Source organism: Entelurus aequoreus, linkage group LG20 (assembly GCF_033978785.1).
Source record: "Entelurus aequoreus isolate RoL-2023_Sb linkage group LG20, RoL_Eaeq_v1.1, whole genome shotgun sequence".
NCBI lineage: Eukaryota > Metazoa > Chordata > Actinopteri > Syngnathiformes > Syngnathidae > Entelurus > Entelurus aequoreus.
Genome location: NC_084750.1, coordinates 33068315 through 33093105, shown reverse-complemented (window position 1 = coordinate 33093105; position 24791 = coordinate 33068315). Strand labels below are relative to the sequence as shown.

Here is a 24791-nt window from a genome sequence, read left to right as displayed (position 1 = left end):
GTGAAGAACATAATGTCATGGCTGTTTTGAGTTTCCAAACATTTCTACAACTCTTTTTTTTTTGTGATAGAGTGATTGGAGAACATACTTATTTGTCACAAAAAACATTCATGAAGTTTGGTTCTTTTTTGAATTTATTATGGGTCTACTGAAAATGTGACCAAATCTGCTTGGTCAAAAGTATACATACAGCAATGTTAATATTTGCTTACATGTCCCTTGGCAAGTTTCACTGCAATAAGGCACTTTTTGGTAGCCATCCACAAGCTTCTGGCAAGCTTCTGGTTGAATTTTTGACCACTCCTATTGACAAAATTGGTGCAGTTCAGCTTGGTTTTCTGACATGGACTTGTTTCTTCAGCATTGTCCACACGTTTAAGTCAGGACTTTGGGAAGGCCATTCTAAAACCTTAATTCTAGCCTGATATAGCCATAACCTTTACCACTTTTGACGTGTGTTTGGGGTCATTGTGCTGTTGGAACACCCAACTCCACCCAAGACCCAACCTCCGGGCTGATGATTTTAGGTTGTCCTGAAGAATTTGGAGGTAATCTTCCATTGTCATTATCCCATTTACTCTCAGTAACGCACCAGTTCCATTCGCAGCAAAACAGGCCCAGAGCATAATACTACCACCACCATGCTTGACGGTAGGAGTGGTGTTCCTGGGATAAAAAGCCTCACCTTTTCTCCTCCAAACATATTGCTGGGTATTGTGGCCAAACAGATAAATGTTTGTTTCATCTGGCATCACATCGACAAAGATAAGACCTTCTGGAGGAAAGTTCTGTGGTCAGATGACAATAAGAGTTGTACAAATTATCGGAAACTGAAGACAGCCATGGCATTATGTTCTTTACAAGTATATGTAAACTTTTGACCACGACTGTACGTTTAGATTGGGGTATTTTGTTTCCCATTGGGGAAAAGACGTTAATGTCTCTTGTTTTCATGTTAGCATTTTAGCTAGTGAGCTGGCACCAGTCTGTGAGTTTATCAAAGTGCAGTCACAGTTTTTCGATATTTATTTAAAATGATAATTCTAACCGTCGGGAGTGTGGCCGTGGTTTATTATTCATGCCGTTTATCGTTACATCCCTAATGAATTCCAACGTTTGTGGTGAAAGTAACTTACACAAATTCCATCCTTGCTGACGCAACTTTTTGTGCACAGCAACCATTACAAATGAGACTCGTTGCCATTGTCACCAACAACCTCCTGACCAGAGCTCTCCATCACCAATTTCAAAAACATCCCAGGAAACATACTAATATAAATGCTATTAATTTGTGTTTGATGCTTTTTTTAATCTATTTCCGTGAAGCACTTTGAGATGTGTTTTCGCATCTAAAGTGGTCGAGAATTTTATTATTGGTGGCTATAGGTCCACCCCAGGGGAAATTACAGGCTAATTATTTCCCATGACATTCCCTCCGTCCTCAGCCGTAATCCTATTTCTGCCCGAAGAGGCCAGTGAGATGCTCCTTACTGAAAAACCCTTTCAGCTTGAACAGATGTAATCCTATTTCTCTGGCAGTAATAAACATTTTATTCCTCTAATTCTATTGCTCGTCTAAATCCGGGAATGGATTTTAAATGACTTCTCTGAATGCGTATGCGGGCGAGCAGAGCAGGACATTAAGGAGGCTTGATGCTCAGAGATAGGAGTCAAACGAACGAACACAGCCACAAGCGTAAACGACTGACTGGACAGACTCGGGGCTCATCAGTATTATTATGCCTCTGTTTATACATCAATTATGCAATTTAGCATGCTGAAATATTAAAATGGTTTTCCCAAATTATCATCTGTATTCACTAAAAAAGCTAAAAAAAAATATTTGCAAAAATACATTTCTTTCCACAGACCACTTTTGTACTAAGTCTGAATATGAACTATGTTCAAACGCAGCACAGCGAGCTTCATATGTCCATGGGTTGCTACTGTAGTCTACTATAAATAGTTCTAAACAATTAAGCAGACTATTCAACACAAAATAAATTAAAAATAGCACTTGGAGAGCGCAGCCAGGCCTGGTCTCCCACAAGGAAGCACTGAGCAACATTAGCGATTGTCTGCAATGCTGAGCCGAGTACAATGAGCTGGCGACACGCTTCACCACAATAGCTGCTTCGCCTTGCGATAATTGCTGCACCGCCGGGCACAATACGGCTGTGCTGTGGGACACAACAAGGTGATGGTGATCTAAATCAGCACCAAAATCTGATCACTAGTTCCCCGTCCCATTTCGGACATTTCCTGAAAGCTTCAACAAAATCTGTCGTTAACTTTTTGAGCTAAGTTATGGGGATGACATGAACTACAGGGAGGAGGTGAAACATCTGGTTGACCTGTGCAGAACCAACAACCTGGTCCTGAACGTCGACAAGACCAAGGAGATCATCGTTGACTTCAGGAAGCACCAGTCCAGCCACGCTCCACTCTTCATCAACGGCAAATCGGTGGAGATGGTAAGCAGCACCAAGCTCCTGGGGGTGCAGATAACTGACAATATGACCTGGTCCCTACACACTCTTGTAAAAAGAGCTCGGCAGCGCATGCATGTTTTGCATCGGATGAAAAGAGCACAGCTCCCTCCCCCCATTCTCACCACATTCTACAGAGGCACTATAGAGAGCCCACTGACCAACTGCATCTCTGTCTGGACTGGAGCCTGCAGTGCCTCAGACTGGAAGTCTCTGCAGAGAGTGGTGAGGACGGCGGAAAAGATCATCAGGACTCCTCTTCCTCCTATCCAGAAGATCGCAAAAAGCCACTGCCTGACCAGGGCTCAGAAAATCTACAGAGACTCCTCCCACCCCCACCAAGGACTGTTTTCACTGCTGGACTCTAGAAAGAGGTTCCGCAGCCTCTGAAGCAGAACCTCCAGGTTCTGTAACAACTTCTTCCCTCAGGCCTTAAGACTCTTGAACGCATCATAATAATCCCCTCAATTTCCCCCAAAAATGGATTAACTCGCTGGAATATAAAGACAATATAACATACATCCATAAACATGGATGCATATGAAAAAGTGCAATATATTTATCTGTACAGTAATCTATTTATTTATATCTGCACATTATTGCTTTTTTATCCTGCACTACCATGAGCTAATGCAACAAAATTTTGTTCTTATCTGTACTGTAAAGTTCAAATTTGAAGGACAATAAAAAGGAAGTCTAGTCTAGTCTAAGTTGCTAAAAACGTAACAAACCAGCAAATACTTCAAAGCGAAACTAAATAGCCTTCTGCTGGTATCTATTAGTGACATGACACATTTTTTTAAGCACATTATCAGAAATTATATTAAAAAGCATAGCTGTTAACAAAATGCGTTTGTTCCTATTGTGTCATTGAGAACAGGTACATGAATTAAAGGCCTACTGAAACCCACTACTACCGACCACGCAGTCTGATAGTTTATATATCAATGATGAAATCTTAACATTGCAACACATGCCAATACGGCCGGGTTAACTTATAAAGTGCAATTTTAAATTTCCCGCAAAACTTCCGGTTGAAAACGTCTATGTATGACGACGTATGCGCGTGACGTCAATGGTTGAAACGGAAGTATTCGGACACCATTGGATCCACTACAAAAAGCTCTGATTTCATCGCAAAATTCCACAGTATTCAGGACATTTGTGTTGGTGAATCTTTCGTAATTTGTTTATTAAACAATGAAGACTGCAAAGAAGAAAGCTGTAGGTGGGATCGGTGTATTAGTGGCAGACTACAGCAACACAACCAGGAGGACTTTGAGATGGATAGCAGACGCGCTATCCTAAGAATTCCACTTGAGAAGCTTAAAAAATGTGTCTCCTCGGTTCCCAAACGTTTACTGAGTGTTGTTAAAAGGAAAGGCCATGTAACACAGTGGTGAACATGCCCTTTCCCAACTACTTTGGCACGTGTTGTAGCCATTAAATTTTAGGTGTGATTTACCCTGGATAACCTTATCCGACTTAGTGTAAACGGGGCCTAAGGCACACTGAAGCCCATGTGTTAACCACCAACTAGCTTGACAATATAGTTCAAACGATCAGCTGGTCATCAAACAGAAGGACACTAAGAGGTAAGTTAACATACAACAATGAACTAACATACGCCAGGCATGCGTGTCTACCACTGAACAAATTGAAATCAATACAATGCAATAACTTCTTGTTCTGTTGTTGATTAAGGTTCAAAAACATGAGATAATGTCACACATTTCTTCTGACACAAACCAAAAAGCTCTGTTTTACTGTCCCCACATGAACATGGCAAACTATAAGACAATTTTGTATTCAGGTTATCATCTACACAGTGAAGCATTAAAAAGTGTTCTCTTTTTTTCCCAAAGCAAAAAAAAAAACCTTCTGAAAGTTGACCTATATTTTATGTCTTAGGGGCTGTTAGAGTACTGGAACAGAACCGTCTGCTGCAGAGATGTGTTCTTTTTCTCCAGCGTTTTAAACAAGAACTGATTTGTCCGACATTGAAGTGTCCCTCACAGGGACAGCTTTACTTCTAAAAGTGTCATTAGAAAACATTCTAAAAATAAAGTGCTATTTTTAGCTGATGGTGGCAAATTTAGAAATGCAGCCAACTCAGACTGCGTCATCTTTCACAGAGCTATGTAAACAAAACAATATTCTTACAGTAATTAGTGTACAGTATAACTAACTACCAGTAAAAAAAAAATACCTCTACAGTTATGAGGTGATTTTATTTAGGGACCAAACACTATCGGCCAATTTTTCAGAAAAATTTGGTTGATACTTAGTCCCCCGGCTGACAAGCAGCTAGCAGCTAATCATGTGTCTCCATACAGTTTGGAGACACTAACAAGTAAGTTAACATACAACAATGAACTAACATACGCCAGGCATGCATGTCTACCACTGAACAAATTGAAACCAATACAATGCAATAACTTCTTGTTCTGTTGTTGATTAAGGTTAAAAAACTAAGCTAATAATCCAATCCACTTTATTTATATAGCACATTTAAACAACAAAATGTTTCCAAAGTGCTGCACAACAATATTAAAAACAATATGCAATCAATCTGTACCGAGGATGTCGTTGTGGCTTTGTGCAGCCCTTTGAGACACTTGTGATTTAGGGCTATATAAATAAACATTGATTGATTGATTGATTGATTGATTGATTGATATTCAAATATTATCCTTAGCTCCACCAATGACTGAATAAAAACAAAAAATAAATACATATACAACCAATATAAAATAAATATGATTAAAAACAATTGTAATGGGTAAAACCAATTAAAACAGTAAATAGAAATCAAAATTTTAAAAACACAGAGGACAACACAACTCACATAGTGTTAAAAGCCAGAGAATAAAGAGGAGTCTTAAGACAAGACTTAAAACACTCCACTGTTGGAGCAGTTCGAACATGGAGGGGCAGAGTGTTCCAGAGCTTAGGGCCGACCACAGAGAAGGCCCTGTCTCCCCTGGTTTTAAGTCTGGTCTTGGGCACCACAAGCTGGAGCTGGCTCTCGGACCTCAGAGCGTGCGCAGGAGTGTACATTTGGATAATAATTTGGACTAATAATCACTAATAATTACGGAAAAACTCCTGCATTTCTTTGTATCTTAAGTGTCTTTATCAAGTATGATTATCATTGGAGGACGCCCTGTTTGAAAGCAAGAGACAAATAAAACAAACACCGACATGGCAATTCTATTGATGACGGCAAATTTATTGTTTTAATTTTAATGTATCGTTTGATTGTTATATTTAGACCTAGAAAAAACAAGTGTAACTGTGACTAAATGGGTGTTTTTTCATTTCTAAAGGGCTCTAATAACGTTAAAACACATATTTAGGTCATAAAGAGGGTTTTTATGATCTATTTGATTTATATAATAATTCTACTTCAAGAAAACGTGTATATCACAGTCAGGCCTGGAACCCATTAGCTCGGGGTGCACGATACTATCGGCGGCCGCTAATTATCAACCAATAATTGCAATCATGGCGTCACATCGATAATTCCGATAATGAAAAATCAACCGATAAAATGAGCCAATAATAGTAAAAGCTTATCGTCTCTGCGTTTGTCTTTGGTTTCTCGGTCTCCTCAACTCCTCTCCTCCCCTACGGTATGGTCGCATATTTTTGATGTCATGATACTGCATGCACGGCCTGTTGTGTGCAAAGAAAAGCATCATTGCGCAGCAATCATTGGTGTGGGCTTGATTAAGCATGTCAGAAGAAGACATTTTACTCATGGTTTGCAAAACATGTGCTGCAGAAATCAAACATTCAACACGATAGAATTGATAAGTCACCTTAAACTTCAATAACGTGAAAATGTGTGTCAGGCAGTACAAAGCTGCCTATGTTGCAAAGATGAGACTTAGCGTTAATAGCGGCGACCACAGCAAATGTAAAGACAAGAAAGTGTTTGATAAGAAGTAACAGTTCAAAAGAAAATAGCTCAGGGTGAAAGAACTTCAAAACAAAATTAGTTATGTTTTTTGTTTTATTTATGTTCTGTAATGTAATGTTGCCTATCGAAGGGGCAGACTTAATTACCATCAGGGAAATATCTAATTGTATTCATTTTATTTTTGTCACTCAACAAAAGATGTGACAGCACTTATTAAAGTGTTGTTGCTAACTACAATGCAGAACTTTATTGGCATAGTTCTATTGGCCTCAATTGTGTATATTGTGTTGGATAGATTGTTTTTTATTTTTTTAAGGAAATTATGACCCCGAATGGGACAAGCGGTAGAAAATGGATGGATAGATGGACGGCTATTCAGAATGTTTAAATTGCTAATTTATCAATGAAGTACTTGAAAAGTTATAAGATCAATAAATTCCCAAAATTGTTTTGCTCTAGGCAATGATTGTAGCTGTTTGCATGGATCAGAATTAGAGTAGGAAGTGTATTTGTACTTAAAATATAGTTAATTAAGTAAATAATTATATCAGTTGACATTAGGGTGGCTAACGATTAACAATGTGACCGGATATCTGCTTGGACAAGTGAGCAATTTGGCTGTGTCAGTAGCATCCACCTCCATCGATAGAAATCAGTGGATGTTTTTTGTTTTTAAAACAAGAGGACAGCCAGGGCTGTTCACAAACAGATTCACGCGCTTGCCACGTTAGCTTAAAGGCCTACTGAAATGAGATTTTCTTATTTAAACGGGGAAAGCAGGTCCATTCTATGTGTCATACTTGATCATTTCGCGATATTGCCATATTTTTGCTGAAAGGATTTAGTAGAGAACAACGACGATAAAGGTCGCAACTTTTGGTTGCTGATAAAAAAGTCTTGCCTGTACAGGAAGTAGCGTGACGTCACAGGTTGTGGAGCTCCTCACATCTGCACATTGTTTACAATCATGGCCACCAGCAGCGAGAGCGATTCGGACCGAGAAAGCGACGATTACCCCATTAATTTGAGCGAGGATGAAAGATTTGTGGATGAGGAAAGTGAGAGTGAAGGATTAGAGGGCAGTGGAAGCGATTCAGATAGGGAAGATGCTGTGAGAGGCGGGTTGGACCTGATATTCAGCTGGGAATGACTAAAACAGTAAATAAACACAAGACATATATATACTCTATTAGCCACAACACAACCAGGCTTATATTTAATATGCCACAAATTAATGCCGCATAACAAACACCTCCCCCCTCCCGTCCATATAACCCGCCAATACAAATCAAACACCCGCACAACACACTCAATCCCACAGCCCAAAGTACCGTTCACCTCCGCAAAGTTCATACAGCACATATATTTCCCCAAAGTTACGTACGTGACATGCACATAGCGGCACGCACGTACGGGCAAGCGATCAAATGTTTGGAAGCCGCAGCTGTGTACTCACGGTAGCGCGTATCCAACTCAATGTCCTCCTGGTAAGAGTCTCTGTTGTCCCAGTTCTCCACAAGCATGCGTATCCAACTCAAAGTCCTCCTGGTAAGAGTCTCTGTTGTCCCAGTTCTCGCTTGACTGTCATATTTCGGGAATGTAAACAATGAAACACTGGCTACGGTGCTGCAGCCGGCCGCTAATACACCGCTTCCCACCTACAGCTTTCTTCTTTGCTGTCTTCATTGTTCATTAAACAAATTGCAAAAGATTCACCAACACAGATGTCCAGAATACTGTGGAATTTTGCGATGAAAACAGACGACTTAATAGCTGGCCACAATGGTGTCCCAAAATGTCTGCTACAATCCGTGACGTCACGCGCAAACGTAATCATACCGAGACGTTTTCAGCAGGATATTTCGCGGGAAATTTCAAATTGCACTTTACTAATCTAACCCGGCCGTATTGGCATGTGTTGCAATGTTAAGATTTCATCATTGATATATAAACTATCAGACTGCGTGGTCCGTAGTAGTGGGTTTCAGTAGGCCTTTAAGTAACTGAAGACAAGAATGGATGGAAATACATAGACCGGGTGTCGCACAGGACAAGCAATCAGTGGACAGTTTAAAACAACCCACAAACTAATTACCCCGGATTTCCACGAGATACGTAACAGATGCTGAATGGCAACAGAGCGGAAAGTCTCCGTGCTTTGCAGTCCATCAATACCCTCCGGCGGGCACTGACTTGACTTGACTCGTGGAAAAGACAACAGTTTTGCGTTGCAGAACGACTACTTTATTTTTGTATTTGTAGCCAACAACAAAGCTGTAACAACATTAGGGCTATATAAATAAACATTGATTGATTGATTGATTGATTGAACATCCATGGCAAGCTTTGAACACACACATTTTTCATTAGACTCCCGCTAACCACTCACCTGCTTGCCCTTAGCTGGCTCGAATATGCGTGTAATAGGATTCTTTGATTTTGGACCTCAATAATCAGCATGTCCTCATCTATTGTGTTAACCCAGTGAAATTACATCTGAAAACCCTTGACATATTATTTAATATGTAAGATTTACAGAGCAGCTGTTAAGTACACTGGATATTTACTTTGTATTGATTGGACTGAAGGCCAAGACTTCTGTTCTTTATTTGTATTTGATCATATTTATATCATCCCATCTAAAAAAATGTTTTGTTTTGGTCCTTGTTTAAAAATAAATATATTTGACATGTGATTCTGTTGTCTTTTTACTTTATCTTTGCCTTACAGCATCTTTGGGGATATATGTCGGGGTTTCTAACTTTGAAAATACTGTAAGCATTTCACTTATAGAAGGTGTTTTTTTATATTTGAGGATGAATCCGCCCATGGGTGTTCTCATTCATCCAGGGTATTTTTATTCTCAGGGCCTTCAACTGATCAGTTGACGGTTCAATTCGTCTTTCAAGGCATTTGGCCACTCATCCGAGTAGTTTCCATCAATTCATGCTTTTAGACTTAGATTGGACAGATCTAGTCTGAGCGCTTGGTGCCAAGGTCGTAACTATTCGTCCTCTAACATGCGGAAGGAATGTTTTTGCTCTTTTGTGGCGTGAAAAAAGAATGTGTCTTATCAATATGATATACCGTACAGGCCAAAAGTTTGGACACACCTTCTCATTCAATGAGTTTTCTTTATTTTCATGACTATTTACATTGTAGATTGTCACTGAAGGCATCAAAACTATGGATGAACACATGTGGAGTTATGTACTTAACAAAAAAAGGTGAAATTCTAAAAAATAAAAACAAATTTAAAAAAATTAATAAAAAAAAAAAAAAAAAGGTTTAATTTTTTTTTTTTTTTTTTTAATTAAATCTACATAGAATAAAAAAAAAAAAAATGTTTTAATTAAATCTACATAGAAAAAACACAAGATACACTTTCAATCAGTGCATCAACCCAAACAACCTTCCCCATGCACACTCATCCACACCCACTCACACAAAAGGGGTTATTTCTTTCTGCTACCAATATTCTGGTTCCCACAACATAGACAACACATCTGCAAGGGACACAGTCCCTGAAGCACACATGATTGTATAGGCTGCTGGTCCACTAACATTTTCATTAATTACTATTTTTTATGTAATTATTTTTATATTGTTTTACTTTCTTTTTTTTCCAAGAAAATGTTTTTTATTTATTTATCTTATTTTATTTTATTTTTTAAAAAAGGGCCTTATCTTCAACAGACCAGGTTGTCAATGAAATTAGATTTGTTTAAAGGTTTTTTTAAACCAGGCCCAGTCCAGATAATGTCCAAGTCGGACTCAGCAACACACACCTTCATTCATGTACACAGAAAAAAATTAGGGAACACAACAGATTGCATATAATTTATAAACAAAATTACATTTTCAAAATAAGCATTTATGTACAGTCCAGATTATGTCCAGGTCACTCAAATTAGGGAACACAACAACAGATATCATATAATCTATAAACATAATTATACTTTCAAAATAAGCCTTTGAGGACTTCTCATCTTTTTTTTAATGTTTTTTGGCATCATTATCGTTTTCAACCATGTAACTTTCTAAAGTTAGAAAATACTGAATAAATGTTTTAAAGAAGGTAATACTAAGTGAATATCTGTTTTTGGCCTTAAAAATAAACATTTTACAGAGTACTATAATTAAATTGACTAAATCATGATTGTCAATTAACTCTCCTAAAATAACAGAAACCACATTAAGCTTCATAAACACACCAATCCTTAAACACATTTTTTCAACTTCCACCCAAAACAAAGACACAATATGACAATACCAAAACAAATGCAGGGTGGATTCAGGCTCCTGACAACAAAATCGGCAATCATCTGACTCTGTCATATTCCATAATTTTAACATTTTCCCTGTGAGTAAGAAGTTATAAATAATTTTAATTTGAAAATAACGATTTTGCACATCGATAGTGGTTTTATAGATTAGTTTGAATATGGCATCCCATGGCAACGGGCAGTCAAAAAAGTCCTCCCATTTTCCATTTGTGTTGTATGAGGCAGCCTTCAAAGATTTCTTTATTAAATAAAAATTATATATTTTTCTATTTATTTTAATTCCTTTTTGCCAACTAGAATTTCTTATTAGAGGTAGATAGATAAGATAGATAGATAGATAGATAGATAGATAGATAGATAGATAGATAGATAGATAGATAGATAGATAGATAGATAGATAGATAGATAGATAGATAGATAGATAGATAGATAGATAGATAGATAGATAGATAGATAGATAGATAGATAGATAGATAGATAGTACTTTATTGATTCCTTCAGGAGAGTTCCCTCAGGAAAATTAAAAACGTTTACAAACTAATAATTTAGTAGTTCCATAATTAATTATTTGTTTCCATCTTTTCCCAATTACTCCAGTTAGTTGATAAAATGAAAAGCTTGAGCAAGCATCACCATACATAGCTCTAAATTCATCATACTTCATAATTTTACCATTCTCATTGATAATATCATTGACAAAAATGATTCCTCTTTCAAACATATTTTTCCAAAAGAAAGGCTTTCCATCTATTACAATATTAGAGTTCATCCATATTAACTGCTGCAAAATATCGTCTCTTTTTTCTGGCACATAAAATTGAAAACACCACTATGAGTGGATTGTTTCCTTTATGAACCCCGCCATGTTTCCCAGCAGACTCTCTGAGAGGGGATCACTTGTAAAAAAGGATACAATTTCTTTTGATACAGTACATGTTTTTTGTCCAACAGGACATTTGTGTACCACTCAATGTTTAAATACATCTTTGGAACAATTGATGCTTTTAAAGACAGACACATAGCTTCAAGGTTGAGAAGTTTCAGGCCCCCATATTCATACTCTTTGTACAAAACCTTTCTTTTAATCTTTTCTGGTTTGCCGTTCCAGACAAAATCGAAGACCCTCCGCTCATAAATCTTAAAAAAGTTTTGTGATGGAGCTGGTAATGACAAGAACTAATAAATAAATTGAGGAATAATTAACGAGTTGGCAATAGACATTTTACCATACAAGGTTAGGGATTTCCCTTTCCATAATTGCATAATTTTGTCCAGCTTTCTTAGTCGATTATCATAATTTACTGAGCCTAGATCTTCCAGATTTTCTGGGACAACAACACTAAGTATGTTAACTGGTCCATCTGTCCACAAAACAGGCACTTTGCATTCCATTCGAAAGGACGTTCCCTTTAGATTTCCGATGCTTAACATTTTACATTTATCATAATTAAGCTTAAGGCCAGATTGCTGTGAAAATATGTCCAAAAGATTAAGAAGGTTCCGCAAACAATGTGGAAAAATCTTATCTTTGTGAATCAGCCTTTTCTGACATGAACTTCATCAAGAACAAACACAGAACACGCCTCACTGATGCACATCTGCAAGACTCACTCAGAGTTGCAGTGTCAAGTTACACACCAGAGTACACCACACTAGTTAACAGCATGCAATGCCAGGCTTCCCACTAACTGACAAAGAAACAGATAACAGATTTGGTGTCCAGTTCAAAGTGTGACATGATTTAAAAATTTGAGAGTTTACTTTTGTATTTTACATGAGTTATTATTTGTACAAACATGGTGCAAAGTAATTCATGATTTGTTAAAAAATGTTAGTGGCTAGCTAGTTAAAATGGGATATTGTGATTTCACAAGACTGTCTTAGAAGTGATCATTTGAAAACGTTCAATTAGAAAAATGTGCACTTGGAGAAAATATAAAAATAAAGTGTTGCATATTGATATTTATCTGTTTCTATATATATTTATTGTGAGAAATCATTAAGATGATCAGTGTTTCCACAAAGATAAATATCATTAATTATTAATAATAACAGAGTTAAAGGTAAATTGAGCAAATTGGCTACTTCTGGCAATTTATTTAAGTGTGTATCTAACTGGTAGCCCTTCACATTAATCAGTACCCAAGAAGTAGCCCTTGGTTTCAAAAAGGTTGGTGACCCCTGTTCTAGTGTATTCAAAATAGCCACCCTTTGCTCTGATTACTTTTTCGCACACTCTTGGCATTCTCTCGATGAGCTTCAAGAAGTAGTCACCTGAAATGGTTTTCACTTCACAGGTGTGCCATCACTGTTCAAAGCAGTAATCAGCCATCTTTGGACAATGTTGACCAGTATTTAAAGTCAAAGCGTAATAATTGTGTAAATGTATCAATAAGTGCTTTGAGTACATTATGCTTGTGTAAGGTACTTTTTGAAACCTTTATTTTGTTAGCGCAGTCAGACCGGATGTGGCACACAGTTTTGTTCGAGTGAAGAGGGGAAGTGTGCTGCTGTTCTGAGCTTGACGTGTGGAGACGACTTTGAGGCTGTTAAAAAAAAAAAGAGACTATCAAATTGCGACTGCTGTCCTGTTTGTACATTGATCTTACATCGATGATGTCGTTCACAACAACACAAGCAGATAAGATGTGTTATGGATGTAGGGATTGTCTTTGCTAGCATTAGCTTCGTAGTTAAGTCGCTGTTTCAAGTGGTCGTCCCGACATTGTTTAGTTTAGGACGTCTTTCCTCGCCAAACAAATGTTCCTTCTCCTCAATATCACAGCATTTCACTCATATTTATGTAAAGTCCGTAATGTTCTGCATTTACCAGCATATTCCATTTTATTGGCTACATATGTGATTCTGAAATCATATGGCTTTACTTTTTTTGTTGAGTATAGTGATTGTTGATTAGTGTTCCTTGCTGCCTGTAAGTTTATTGTAGATCATAAATCATGCAACACACCTGGACATGAGACGTCTGAGTAGGTATTCCGACAAGTTGGTACAGTTTGACAGCCATTTAAGACCTGGAACTGTCGAGGATTATGAGACATTTTTCATCTAAATGGGAATATCCAGTATGAACATCCTAGCAGTCGGCATCCTAATGACAGCAAACCCTATACAGTAAGTGATGTTTTATTATTTTTGTTGGCTCTTATAAAGTATGCAGTGAGCAGAAATCAGTGAGGGAGAAAAAAGCAAACATTGTGATGCATTTTTGAAATTATTGCGCCGCATATGCTTAAGTTGAGCTAAATACGTAAATATTAAATGCTATTATAAAAATTCCCCAAAAAGTGCAGTTCCCCTTTAAGGTTTTCATAAGCTGCAAGCAATAAACATCCACATTATATCAAAAGAAGGTTTGAAATAATTAATGTGCACCTTGTAAATCTAAACAGATCTTTGCACTGTATTGTGCACAGAATATTTTCTAGGTAGATGACAAATATTCTTAAAAGATTTAAACATGTTACGAAATGCGACATTCTTGTGTAATTTTCACATGTTTTATTTCGTTAAATTCTACTTTTTTTAAATTTTTTTAATCTAATTCCAAAAGTTGCTTTCTATGCAATGTCCCTTTTAAGACCTGACTGTTGGTCATGTTAGCTCTAAACTAAACTAAATTGATGCTAATCGATCATATTGTTATTTTTTTCCAGAAAAGAATCGATAACAGAACCAATAAAGAACCAAATTGTGAAGCAGAATCGAAAGTGAAATCGGGACCGGAAATATCCTATCAATTCCCAATCTTTTCTGAATTTTCTGAAAAATCGACAGTGCGCGTTATAACCCGATGTGCCTAATGTACGTAAAAATTATAAATGTGCTCATCAACCTCGAAGCAATTTCATATGGTACATGGTGTAATGATAAGTGTGACCAGTAGATGGCAGTCACACATAAGAGATATTGTGTGGGCTGGAGGTAGACTGACCAGTGACGTGCGGTGAGGTTCATGGCTGGTGAGGCACTGACTTCATAACAGTCAGATTTACAAACATATGAACCCTAAAGTGTATCTTATTCACCATTTGATTGGCAGCAGTTAACGGGTTATGTTTAAAAGCTCATACCAGCATTCTTCCCTGTTTGGCACTCAGCATCAAGGGTTGGAATTGGGGGTTAAATCACCAAAAATGATTCCCGGGCGCGGCGCCGCTGCTGCCCACTGCTCCCCTCACCTCCCAGGGGGTGAGCAAGGGGATGGGTCAAATGCAGAGGACAAATTTCACCACACCTAGTGTGTGTGACCATCATTGGTACTTTAACTTAACTTTAACTTTACACATACAAACTGTAGCACACAAAAAAGCACATATAATCAAAAAAAACATTATTATGGTCTTACCTTTACTTATAAATGAAGTCCATGCGCCGCTCTTTTTGAACCAAAGCATCGATAACTTGTTTATAAATAAATGATAAATGGGTTATACTTGTATAGCGCTTTTCTACCTACAAGGTACTCAAAGCGCTTTGACAGTATTTCCACATTCACTCATTCACACACACATTCACACACTGATGGCGGGAGCTGCCATGCAAGGCGCTAACCAGCAGCCATCAGGGGCAAGGGTCTTGCCCAAGGACAACGGACGTGACTAGGATGGTAGAAGGTGGGGATTGAACCCCAGTAACCAGCAACCCTCCGATTGCTGGCACGGCCACTCTATCAACTTCGCCACGCCATCCTTATAGAAGTCTTCCTTATCTTTCTTCAGTTTTAAAAGTCTCTCTGTCTCGATGGAGATCTTTTAATTATTACCTCCTGTCCAGTTTAGAGAACCGTTTATTTTAGATATGTAGATAGATAGATAGTACTTTATTGATTCCTTCAGGAGAGTTCCCTCAGGAAAATTTTAATCCTCCATGTTAAAAGTTCAGGCGAGAGGAAAAAATAAACGACCGCTGCTAACTGTTGCTGCTTGTTGTCACTTCTTCTGCAGCCGAGTAGTCGCAAGAATTATATCTGGGATCACTACCGCCCTCTACCACCAGGAGGCGGGATTACTGCGAGCCTCACCCAGTGCGTCTTCGCAGCCGTTTTATGATTGCTCAGCACAAGAAATATGTTACACACATACAGTTGTTGACAAAATACACTGTACATTATATACCTCAGCTAACTAAACTATGGAAATTTATAATATAATTCATATAGCAATACGATCTCACTGCACAGCAGGCCAGCAGTTAGCCGAGTCATTGCGCAATCCATGGCGAGGCTCAACTGGCTGGTGACTCACCGCAAGTCTCTTCTCAGTATTTGAACGGCAAATGTGAAAATTCAGCAATTTTGAATAAAAATAATCTAAAACTGGTGAAGTCAAATGGAAAATAACTTTATAGTATAATCACTGGATACATATAACAATTTAATTTATTTTTTTTTCTTTTTACATTTTTTTTTCTTTCCATGATGGCAGGTGAGGCCCCGCCTCACCTGCCTCCCTTGACTGCACGTCACTGAGACTGACGCCTGTTTAATAAATGACACTAGCAAACACCAAAACGTTAGTGTTTCATTGAAAATATATAACATTACACACAGCGCTCAAAAATCTTTAAAATGTTTTAGCACAACTTTGGTAAACTGCAAAGCCGCTCCGCTTGATGGATTGTAGCAGCTACCGTAGTCAGACTTACTGTGCTTCAACAAACGGGTATTATTGTGGTGTGTGTATAAGGACCCCAAAATGGCACCTATTAGGAGACATTATCTGGAGTTCCATCCATCCATCCATTTTGTACCACTTGTCCCGTTCATTTCTGTTGTACTCCACGCCGTAGTCAATAAGCTTTCTTTTTCTCTATCTTCTTGTTGTGGGACATTCATCCTCCGTTGTTGCCATTTTTAATATAAAGTAGCGTAGAGGTCTAACTTATATTTGTCAGTAGACTCGCTACGTAAGCGCTAAAAACTACCGGTGCAACAAAGAAGACGGGGAGAAGACGATGTCGAAGAGGAGCCAAGTAAATAAGACCGCCCACCAAAGGGCGCATCCTGAAGAGACGGTCAAAGAAAGCGGCTTAAAGATGTTCTGTAAAACATAATCTATGCAACATTTTGACCAAAAAAACACCATTACGTGTTATGTAGACCACAAGGAAGTGTTTTAAATGTCAAAAAAAATCATAATATGACTCCTTTAATGCACCTTATAATCCGGTGCACCTTTTGTATGAAAATAGACCTGAATAGATCCACTCATCGGCAGTGTACCATATAATATGGTGCGCCCAGTGCTCCAAAAAATATGTTAAGTGCAAATAAAAATTCAGCTTCACCATAGTCATAAGTCATAATTTAAAGAAACTTCTGACTTAGCTTCAGACTTCCTCTGATTGTTTGAGATGGTCCTTACTGCCCCAAGTGGCAAAAAAGTGTATTACAACTGAGTACCACAGAATTCCACAGATAAAAAAACAAATATTTTTTGGCGGCCATCGAGGGAACGCTCGCGGCCCAACAATAGGCCCTATGGTTAAGAAGCACTGGCTTAGAGGACGGTTGTGTTGATGAAGCGCGCCGTCGTATGTTAGGTGGCGTTCACTTCAAACAGACACCAACTCTTATTAGCGTGCCTGACTTTGGAGACTAGGAAGAAATAGTGTTGTGTTATTAACGTTTGTGTGGTGTTGCTGCCTTATTTGTGATTATTCTACATTAAATATCATATACTTGAACTGAATGTGACATCGTATCATAACTACGACAGTCAGCTGGATTAAAAAAAAAAATACCGATAGCAGTATTATTAGTCCAGAATCTTAACGGTCTTCCTAGACCATACGTGTCAAACTCAAGGCCCGGGGTCCAGATCCGGACCGACATGTCATTTAAGTGGCCCGCGAATGCCTGGGAATAATGTGGATACTTCATCTTTCTTACTAAACGTTTTCATTGTTTCTATTTTGACAGGAAAAACATGTAGGTACACATGACATTTCATATGTTTTAAACCTTGATATATATATAAATATTACATTTTTATTGGTGTGAATCTTTGGGCATCTCGCCATTCGATTCTGATTCTTGAGGTGAGGATATGATTCCTAATCAATACTCGATTCAACACGATTCTCGATTTAAACTGATTTTTGCAGTGTATTACTTGGTATAATAATAACAACACCTTAACAAAACAGCTTACAGGCTGCAAAACCTCCTTTTGGTTGCTGACATATGACACATACTGTACATGCACCAAGTAAGCATAGAGATGGCCTAAAGAATGTTGTTGTTTTTTTTATATTTAATTAGTCAAAAAAATTAAATAAATTAGATTTCAGAAAATTATGAAAAAAATCATGATTCGAATGTGACAAGAAACTTTTTTTTTTTTTAAATAATGTCCTGCCCAGCTTCTCAGGCAAATCAGATAGTAGATGTAGATGCCCATATCGGCTGTTCAGATTTACTTTACAAAAGAGAAGTGTAGGATACTTCTCTTGTTGCCTTATTTGTATTTTGACTTTATTAAATGTATTTATATTATCATTTGGTGCAGCCGGGCCGGAGCAGGAGGGGATAGAAAGAGAAAAAAAAGGAAGACAGAGGGGGGAATTGAAACTTCTTTTTTTTTAACACCCCTAATTGTTATATACCATATGATAGTTTGTAAAAAATAAAAATGAATACTTAAATATCTGCTTGTCACCTTGACTTACGATTTCAAAGCAAGTTATCCATCAATTTGTACGTACAAAAATTAAATAACGAAATGCATAGGCAATAATATAATGAGGTGATTATACTTTTATATTCTTACATTCTTGGTTACAAGTGGCCCTCTGAGGGCAACCAAGTTGGCGATGTGGCCCTCGATGAAAACAAGTTTGACACCCCTGTCCTAGACTCACCCAATTAGGAACCGGTACAGTATGCATCCCCATTTATCGGTATCAGTTCAAATTTACATTATCGTGCTTCCCTACAATGAGCCGTGATAAACGAGGGACGACTGTAGGTGGATCCATCCTTTGTGAAGAGCCAACATTTTTTTAATTGTATTCAATAATCATATCTAGGGATGATGTTTGATAAGAAATTATCGAGTTCGAGCCTATTATCGAATCCTCTTATCGAACCGATTCCTTATCGATTCTCTTATCGAGTCCACATAGGTTGTTTTATATGGAAAAAAACACACAATATTTGGTTTAACAAAAGCTCACTTTTATTATATAAAAAAAAATAATCTAATAAATAAATAAATATTGACTGTTACCCCGCTAAAAAAATAAAATAAAATAAAAAAATATTGACTGTTGTTACCCAAAGTATATTAAGTGGGATTTTTCAGAAAAACAAATATATACAGTAACACAAAAACAAGCTGTCTCTGTGATCACTATATGTGTATAAATAATACTATAGTGTTAAATAAAATCAGTCCCTTGGGCAGAAAACTGAAAATAATACAGCTCTCCAAAAAGTGCACTTCTGCTGCTATTTGACATAACTGTTTGTTATGATGCTTTGACATTTTTGCACTTTATTTCTTTATTGAAAGAAAATTCTATGAAGAGAAAAGTTGTTTGCAAATGTGGCTACAATGGTAAAAAATGAAAAGTTAAAGCTAAAAAAAGAAATGCACTTTATTGAGTTAAAATCTTTCTTTTTAGGGGGAAAGATGTGATGTTATGAGCTAGGGAATATAACAACTACACTACCCAGCATGCAACGGGAATGACGAGCATGCGCGGTAGCCCCGAAAAGTGTTGTTGGATGTCGTCACCTGTGAAAGTAAACGTCAAGAACTCAGCCAACACGCCTCGTCTGCATTATTTATAATTAGACACAACACATATACAGTGTGATTTTGTTTTGTTTACAAGGAAAGAAAAACAAAAGTTAAAAAAGGGAGATGTCATATATGTTGTATATATATGTATGTGCTGCGGTTGCTTTAAGAACGTTGTGACAGCTGCCGTAAAGGAGGTGCGTTGCTAGCCTGGTTGCTGTTTCCGGTTGGTCGTAAAAGTGTTCGTCATGTGTTTGTACCCTGCTCAAATCTCTCAGTAAAGTTATTCATTGGATTATACCTTTTGTTTTGAACTTTATTATTCCATTGTTTTTCCTGCTTTCCCTATCTGTGCCTAATGACTGAGCTACGTGACGTAAATTCTTGTGATGTCTCAAGGGGCATTTCTGGTCGGGATGGGATTCGTTCCGAGGGATTCGAATAAAGAACCAACTCTTTTTCTTTACTATAGTGGTCTCGATAACGGGTACCGGTTCTCAAAAAGGGATTTGAGTCCGAGGACTCGGTTCTTTTCTTATCGAACAACCGGGAAAACCGGTTTCGAGTATCATCCCTAATCATATCTAACCTAGACTTTTCTAAAGTAAATCTGTACAGCAAATATGGGCATTTACATCAACAAAATGATTTGCCTGAGTGGCTGGCCACGACACAGAAAAAAAAAAGTTTTGGAATTGTATTTATTTATTTATTTTTAAAACGCTTACAGCGTATATTTGACACGTCGATGGATGTTTTGGGGTATTTTTTTAGAGCACTGCAGACGAGCGCGACTGCCATTGACTCCATTGTTATCTGACTTTTATTTACGAGTTTAGTTGAGTTGAGTTGAGTTTGAGTTTATTTCGAACATGCAAGCATACAACATGATACATCACAATTTCCAGTTTCTCTTTTCAACATGTTCGAAAAGGAGTAGGAAGAAGCAGAGCTTATTTAATCCTACCCCTTTTCTTTACATAACAGTTGCTGAAACTTTTTTTATTCACTTCCTGTTCTCAATTTTTTCACAATAAACTCCATATGTAATCACAATAAAAATAAATAAATAAATAATAGTAAGAATTTAATAATAATAATTGGTGAAGAAAGTCATATTTCATATGATGAGATAAGTAAGATTACTTTAAGAATGAATGAATGAATGGATGAAATAAATTGAAAATGTTTGTCATGGTTCTTCTTCTTTGTACTTTGTAAACACTTTGAGTTTGAAGAGTTTCTTGAAGTGGATCATATTAGTACATTGTTTGATTGCTTTGCTTAATCCATTCCATAATTTAATTCCACATACTGATATACTGAAGGTCTTAAGTGTTGTACGTGCGTACAAATGTTTTAAATTACATTTTTCTCTAAGATTATATTTCTCCTCTTTTGTTGAGTTAGAACGCATTAAAAAAAGAAAAACAAATGTGAGCAGAATTCCGAAAAAGTGCAGTTCCTCTTTAACCCTTAAGTCACCTTTGACCAAAAAACTGAAATTTTTTGCATCCACTGTCAGTAACTACAGTTTGTCGCTAAATCTGTAAGTGCAAGTTAAAACTCTACTATGCAAAGCCAAAGCCATTTATCAACAACACCCAGAAAAGTTAGGCCCGAGATCATCTAAGATGGACTGATGCAAATTGGAAAAGTATTCTGTCCTAGACCGAACTAAATAGGAACCGGTACAGTATGCATCCCCATTTATCGGTATCGGTTCAAATGTTTATTATCGTACTTCCCTACAATGAGCCGTGATAAACGAGGGACGACTGTAGGTGGATCCATCCTTTGTGAAGAGCCAACATTTTTTTAATCGTATTCAATAATCATATCTAACCTAGTCTTTTCTAAAGTAAATCTGTACAGCAAATATGGGCATCTACATCAACAAACTGATTTGCCTGAGTGGCGGGACACCACACAGAAAAAAAAAGTTTTGGAATTGTAATTATTTTTAAAACGCTTACAGTGTGTATTTGAAACATTGATGGATGTTTTGGGATATTTTTTTTAGAGCACTGCAGAAGAGCGTGACTGACATTGACGCAATTGTTACCTGACTTTTATTTACGACTTAGAACGCATTAAAAAAAAAGGAAAACACATGTGTGCTTATCACACATAAGGATTGTGAATGATGAGCGGAATTCCGAAAAAAGTGCAGTTCCTCTTTAACCCTTTGACCAAAAAACTATCCACTGTCAGTAACTACAGTTCGTCGCTACATCTCTAAGTGCAAGTTAAAACTCTACTATGCAAAGCCAAAGCCATCTATCAACAACACCCAGAAACGTTGCTGGCTTCGCTGAGCCCGAGTTTTGATTGATTGAGACTTTTATTAGTAGATTGCACAGTACAGTACATATTCCGTACAATTGACCACTAAATGGTAACACCCGAATACGTTTTTCAACTTGTTTAAGTCGGGGTCCACGTTAATCAATTCATGGTATAAATATATACTATCAGCATAATACAGTCATCACACAAGTTAATCATCAGAGTATATACATTGAATTATTTACATTATTTACAATCCGGGGAGTGGGATGTGGAGGAGGTTGGGACGGGGGGGTTAGGTTTGGTTGATATCAGCACTTCAGTCATCAACAATTATATCACCTGAGAAATGGACATTGAAACATTGTAGGTCTGACTTCGTAGGATATGTATAGCGAGCAGTGAACATAGTGAGCTCAGAAAGCATAAGAACAAGTATATACATTTGATTATTTACAATCCGGGGAGGTGGGATGCGGTGGGGGGAGGGTGTTAGTCTAGGGTTGTAGTTGCCTGGAGGTGTTCTTTTAGTGCGGTTTTGAAGGAGGGTAGAGATGCACTTTCTTTTACACCTGTTGGGAGTGCATTCCATATTGATGTGGCATAGAAGGATAATGAGTTAAGACCTTTGTTAGATCGGAATCTCGGTTCATCTAAGAAGGACTGATAAAAGTATTCTGTCCTAGACTGACCCAATTATGCAGCCCCATTTATCGGTATCAGTTAAAATTTCCATTACCGTGCTTCCCTAGACTGTAGGTCAGACCTGGGCATTCTGCGGTCCGCGGGCCACATCCGGCCCTTTGTGCGTCCCTGTCCGGCCCGCGTGAGGCCAATCACAAATTACAAAATACATTTAAAAATGTATCTATGTCGAGTGTGCAATACAAAGGTGATGCTTTTGTTTTGAAAAGCGTTATTTGTAATACTTCCGTGTGGACGTATGCGCGTGCGTGATTGTGAATGAATGTGAACAGCGACAATCACAAATGACAAAATAAAGTTGAAAAAACATCTATGTCGTGCGCGCAATATAACTGTGCTGCTTTTATTTTGAAAAGCGTTATTTATGGGAGTATGTCCGGGTGTAACCTGTGAGTGAAGGTGCACAGCGACAAGTGATGCACGGTTTACACCCGAGACGCTAAAAAGAGAAAAGTTGATGATGAATGGCGTGTTTTCAACAAGACATGGACTGCCAAGCAACGTTCCTTCTAAGGTGCGCGCCTGCGCAATTGCGCACTGCTCAAGCGTCCTCTGCGCACAGCAAATATATGCCGCGCACCAAATCAAACCCATCTGAATTCTAAACAAAATAAACACATTTATTCTGTGTAATTTTGCAATGCAACTTTGAGTGACAACAAGCGGCCCTAACGGTGTTCATCAACACCGTTCAATTGAACACCGTTCAATTATTGTAACGTCTATCGAGATGTTTCGAGGCCAGGAATTATATTGATCACTTTATTGAGCAAAACTGTTTATATTCGGCCATAACCACACCAAAAACATGGGTAAAACACTTCTATCTCGAAAAACTAGTCATTTTCTGCCGTACAAACCAGGCAAAAACCAACTTGTCATCTGTCACCAACACGCATACCACTAAACCACTGGTGCGTTTATGGCCACACAAAAAGTCGGACAACTCAAACACCACACAAAGTTACACTATGACTCCTCAGTCATACGTGTGCTTATTTACTGTCATTTATTATTAATGTTAATTTATTTATATTAATCATGGAATGCTGTTACTAGAGAAAGTTACAGGAATGCACACTTCATCCTATGCTTACATTTCATTGTGCAACATGAGGATGTTTAAGGGGAACTAAATGTGATCTCTGAAAGGGGTACAAATAATTTCCAAAGCAGTGCTTTTGGTATAAAGTTAAGTTAGGTTAAATGAAAGTATTATTATTATTATTATTAATTATTATTATTATTTATCTTACGGTATACATCAAAAATAATATTGAGCAAAATTTAATTGAAATATTGTCGATGTGGCCCTCCAGCAGTGCTATGGTTGCTCATGCGGCCCCCGGTAAAAATGGAGGTAGGTTGATCCATCCTTTGTGAAGAGCTGACATTTCACAAATCTACCCTCAGAACGCCACCGATGCGTGTCCCGTGTCGGACAAAGTCTCGTCCTGTTTACGTCATCAGGTCTTTGAGAGGGAACAAGACCGTCGAGTTTCGACACAAACAGCACAATGCCCTCAACATGAGATAGCAATGGTTTGTAAGAAAGTATGCAGGAGTGCCCGGGCTTCATTCCACTCACACGAGCGTGGGCATACGGCCAGGTAAAAACACGGCACGAGACAGGAAAAGAGTTTGATAAACCCCCTTGTTGAAACATACCTCTCATTGGGTTCTGGATCCACTGGATCCCTCCGATGAGGTGGGGGGACTGGCCGAGCATTGCAAATCTCTCAAGCTCTAGAAGATTCCAGTGTTCTCTGAGATTACAGTGTTTATTCACAATTATAGGGACTGTGTAGTCTACCACCTGCTGCAGGATGAGCCTTCTGAACTGAACTGGTCTATGCAAATGCACACACACACACACACACACACACACACACACACACACACACACACACACACACACACACACACACACACACACACACACACACACTTACATGTCAACACGACTATGCCTGCCTACTTTCAAAACAATGGGGGAAAAAAAAAAACCTTCAAGTCACGTGACAAGAAGACAGCCGGATGCGCAGAGAGGAGAAAGGTGGGCAACCATCACCCAAATGACAAGCGTTCACACTTGACCCGCATACCTTTTTTGGTGTCATCGACTTTAAACTAGTCCCTCTTTACGGTAACGCGGTGAAAACGAAACACGCTTACCTTCGACGGCCATGGCGTCACTCCTCAGATGCGGGCATCACTCGCTTAAGAAGCTGCGAGGGGAAAATGCGAGACAGTCAGCCTCTCTCATTGTACCTTGCTCGGCTGTGTTATCATCGTCTCCTCGCTGCGGGCAAGCCAGCGTGCAAACAGCATG

The 24791-nt window shown here is 38.1% G+C and overlaps 1 protein-coding gene across 2 annotated transcripts in view; it reads right to left on the bottom strand.

Moving 5' to 3' along the window:
• Nucleotides 1-24791, bottom strand: part of samd12 (sterile alpha motif domain containing 12) — a 406289-nt gene extending 381498 nt beyond the window's left edge. The window contains exons 1-2 of one of the 2 annotated variants that reach the window (XM_062029977.1): nt 24635-24781; nt 24128-24225 (exon numbers count right to left, since the gene is read on the bottom strand). In XM_062029977.1, the coding sequence (XP_061885961.1) occupies nt 24128-24188 (61 nt within the window). In that variant the 5' untranslated portion in view covers nt 24189-24225; nt 24635-24781. Of the gene's footprint in view, nt 1-24127; nt 24226-24634 lie in introns of both variants that reach the window. The other variant, XM_062029978.1, reaches the window with a different exon arrangement.